General features: G+C 57.9%; 1 protein-coding gene across 1 annotated transcript; it reads right to left on the reverse strand.

Moving 5' to 3' along the window:
- Window positions 1–266: 266 nt before the first annotated feature.
- On the reverse strand, window positions 267–1,448 carry HOXD1 (homeobox D1). Its single transcript, XM_075530394.1, has 2 exons — window positions 821–1,448; window positions 267–601 (listed from the first exon to the last, which is right to left on the reverse strand). The coding sequence occupies exons 1-2, from the start codon at window positions 1,446–1,448 to the stop codon at window positions 267–269; spliced, it is 963 nt and encodes a 320-aa protein (XP_075386509.1).
- Between the last annotated feature and the right edge of the window lie 2,625 nt (window positions 1,449–4,073).

The raw sequence follows: 4,073 nt of genomic DNA on the forward strand, positions 1-4,073 counted from the left end.
CTAAGTTCCGCAAATTAGCAGAGGGGTGGGCTGGCAGCTGGGTCCCTTCTTCCTGATAAAAGTCACACGTGGCTTAAGAGGCATCAAACGAATTTCTGTACACACACTGGCTGCAACTCAGAAGCCAAAGGGGGAAATGTGGTTTTGCCCATGGGAAACCCCTGTGAACTTCTGCCCAGCTCACCCCCAGCCCCGGCGGAGCTGGACGTTTCCGACCTGGGCCTGGCCTTGACTTCCTCGGGCTAAGTCAGCCCCCAGAGCATCCCTCAGGAAGGCTCCTGGGCCTGGGGCGGGCTCGCAGGGCGCTTGCCTGGCTTGGTGGGGCTTCTCCCTGAAAGGGGGAGCTGGAAGGAGGCCATGGGGCTGGCTGTGGCCAGGAGCCCTTCTCGTTCCCTCTTCTTCTGTTTCATCCTCCGGTTCTGGAACCAAATTTTGACTTGGGTGTCATTCAGCTGCAAGGCATTGGCTATCTCAATGCGTCGGGCTCGAGTTAAGTACTTATTGAAATGAAACTCTTTCTCCAGCTCCGTCAGCTGCTTGGTGCTGAAGTTGGTGCGGATCGCGCTGCAGGGGCTGGCGGCTCCGTCCTCCGCGAGTTTGCCTGCGGGGGAGAGACGGGGCGTCGGCGGGGCCCGGGAGCGTGGCCACCGACTGCGACGGCGGGCGGGCAGCGAGCGAGCCCTCCGGGCTGCGGGGGACGCGTCCGCGGAGAGCCCCCGCCCGGGATGCACGGTGCGGGGCACCCCTCGGGCGCTCCCGCGGCCTCCGGCGGCGCTGTCCGAGGGGCAGGGCGCGCGCAGGGCAGGGCGGCCAGACTTACTTTTCCTGGGGGCGTTCCGCTTCACTTTCATCCACTCGAACGTGCTGAAGGCGGCGGGGAGGCCCGAGGCGGGCGAGGCGGACTTGGGGTAGGCGCCCGGGGCCGGCGACGCCGTCTGGAAGGCCCCGGGGTGGCCGTCCCCCGGCTCCTTGAGACACGCCGGGAAGGGCCCGGGCTCCCCGAAGGCCGCGTAATCCACCTGGCCGCTGAGGAGGAAGGAGCCGCCGCCCGAGAAGACGGCCGAGGCGGCGTAGTGGACGTGCGGCCCGCCGTCGTCGGCCGCCCTCCCGCGCGCGCACGCGAAGTCGAAGGGCGGCCCGGGCCCCAGGAAGCCGTAGTCCGCGCCCCCCGCCGCGGCAGGTGCGGCGCCCGGCTCGTAGGCGCCCTCCAGGGTGCTCGGCGCGAACGGGGGCGCGGGCGGCTGCGCGGGCGCGGCGGGGGGCGAGGGCGCGGGGCGCGCCCCGGCCACGGTCAGGGGCAGGCAGCCGACCAAGGCGCCCTCGCCGCCGCCCAAGGGGAAGGCGGGCTGCAGGGCCACGGGCCGGGCGTCGGCGCGGCAGAACTTGGGCGCGAAGCTGAGCACGTCGCCGCCGCCCGTGCAGGAGACGTACTCCAGGTAGGAGCTCATGCTTCCGGCCCGCCCTCCCGGAGCGCACCGCCTCTCGCCCCCTACGCGTGCTGGCCTGGCCGAGCCATGGCGAGCCAGCCCGAGGTAAATAGTGGCCTAATATAGCGGCCGGGGCGACCACGTGGCGCCGGGCAGCCAATGGGCCCCTTCCCCGCACGGCCGCGGTCCCCGACTGGAGCGCGGCTCCACGCGCCTGCCCTGCCGGCAACTTCGCCAAACCTGCCGGGAGCTGCCGCCCAGTGCTCCCCCACCCCCACCCCGCACCCCACCACCGCCTCCATCCCTCCCGCCCGCCTCCGGCCCTGGGTAGAGGCGGTCGGACCTTGGGAACTGCCAGGCCGTGAGCGCTGGGCGCCTGTGCCTTGGACAGGTATTGGGCGAGGGGAGGGGAGGTGGCCTGTGGGCGAGGACGCGATGGGAGGGCGGGGATAGGGAAAGTTCGCGCTTGTTCTGGAATGCGGATTGGAGCTGGCTCCCTAGACGGCGGATGGTGGGCGCTGCGGTGTGGAAAGGGTTAAAAAGCGTGGACCTTGACCGGTGAGGATTTATTTGTCCGAAGACTTTTTCCTGGGAAGGCAGTTTCGCCTCCACTTTTTCTCTGACGCCTCTGTGCTAGGGTTACCTCCTAAAGCCCCCCCTTCCCACTCCCTCTTCCTCCTGACCCCTGGGACCAAATGAAAAGGTGAGGTGGGTGCTTGTAGCAGAGGCGGTGCGGTATCTGCATACGTTTTTGACTCTTTCCCGTTGCCCCGCGGTATTCCCTTCAGCGTCTTCTACCCCTTCCAGGTGGCACCATGAGGAGCCGCACTGGTAGCTCGTGATTTGTTGGATTGCCAGATTTTGATTTGGACAGAAGATACAGTTTCCGCCTTGTTTAGCAGAGGTAGCCTTCCCTACCCCCATCCCTTTTTGACTATGTTGTCAAAACAGAGAGTTAGCCTTCCTGGTCAAATGGTGTTCGTGCCCCCCACCCCCTGCCCTCCCATCTGGGAAGTTGGCACACACCAGGGTGCTGGGCACGCGTGCTTTTTCAGAGATGCTTGGCTGGAGGGCGCAAAGGCTTCCCGGGGATGGGTCCGATCTCAGAGGTTTGGACTGGCTTGTACCTCGAAGCAATTAAAGCTTCTGTTCCATCAGATAAGTGCTGCGTTGTCTCTTGCGAGTGAAATCTGAGGGCGCACAATGTTAATGGGCTCACGTCTTTCCCTTGATAATATGGTTGGTTTTTTGTTGGTGGTGGTGATTTTTTTTCTTCTTTTTTTTTTAACTGAGTGTAGAGAGACGGGAAATAAAAGTGCAATTGGCACAGGAAATGAAGAGGAGGGATGCAAAGATGCAAGACAAGCTTTACATTAACAAACTTTCTGCTCCCTTGAACTTTTCCTTTTTTAATGCTTCCTTCTCTGGAGCTATGGGTAAGTAACAGAAATAAATAAATAAATTATGCAAAGCAGTAATGAAAGAGGGTGTTTTGTGAATAAAGACTTTAAAGAGTCCCCTCTTGGCTTATTCAAATGCCTTTGAAACTATTACAGACTCCAGCTAATGGTGGCTGTGATTTTATTGTTCTTTCACAGACCCACTTGTCATGAAACAGTGATTGAGCCCGTGTCTAAAGTTCAACTTCGAGGAAGTCCAGAAAACACGAGTCCAGGGAATAAGTTTCGTCCAGGGATTTGGAGTTGTAAATAGACACAGCTAGACCAAAATTGTAGGCTGCCAGGTGCAGCTGAAGTTAAGCCAAGAGGAGGAAAAAGGGAGGAAGATGTTGAGACACTGAGCTAAGCTTCAGCTTTAGGACAAAGCTAAAGGGGCCCAAGGTTTCCTGGGCTGCTGATTTTCTGGGTTTAGACTGGGAGATGAAGGGTTACATATACCCATCCAGTCGAGTGACCGAAGCCCTGACTAGCTTCCATAAGGAGAGAAACAAATGCCCTTCTCTAAGGGAAAGTCCCTTCAGAGCTAGTGCAGGCTTGCAATGTAGGTAAATCTCTTGATCATCCAGCCCACCTGGGTGCTGTTCATGCAAAAGTCTCTGCAAAAAAAAAAAAGGCTCTACAAATGTGATGTCATTGAGTTCACAGCCTGTCTTCCTTCTGCCCTGTCCCACTAGACTTTACTCACCAGCATTCACAGGCTGGATGTCTCCGCTCTCACAGTCCTACCAGGTTCCTGTCACAACTCTTTAGCCCAGAGACTCCAGTAGGTTATCAAGGTAAACCTCTTTTGAGATCAGTGACAGCCAGCTGTCTGTAACCCAAGATTTAATACAGAAAACCCAGGTGGATTGTGGAGTACGATCAAAACCCATCAACTTAAAAGATCTGTTTTCTAAGATTGGGGGTGCCGGGGGACTGGCAGCCTAGGTGTCTTTAAAAGTCTCTCAATGGCAACAAGGATCAGATTTTTACTGCTAAATAGATGTGCCAAAAGGTTGGGTCCCTCTTAACACATGATTAACCCTTGATTTGTACCCATGAGTTTTCCACACCATTTCCCTTGAGAAAACTGTTCAAGCTTTAGCCTCAGCTAAATAGGAAAGAAAGTGCCAAAAGAAAGAAAAGTTGTTTGTTTTCATAACTATGGGTGAGAGTGGGTGGAGGGTTGGGTTTGTTTTCATAACTA

The sequence above is a fragment of the Tenrec ecaudatus genome, chromosome 13 (assembly GCF_050624435.1).
Source record: "Tenrec ecaudatus isolate mTenEca1 chromosome 13, mTenEca1.hap1, whole genome shotgun sequence".
Classification (NCBI taxonomy): domain Eukaryota; kingdom Metazoa; phylum Chordata; class Mammalia; order Afrosoricida; family Tenrecidae; genus Tenrec; species Tenrec ecaudatus.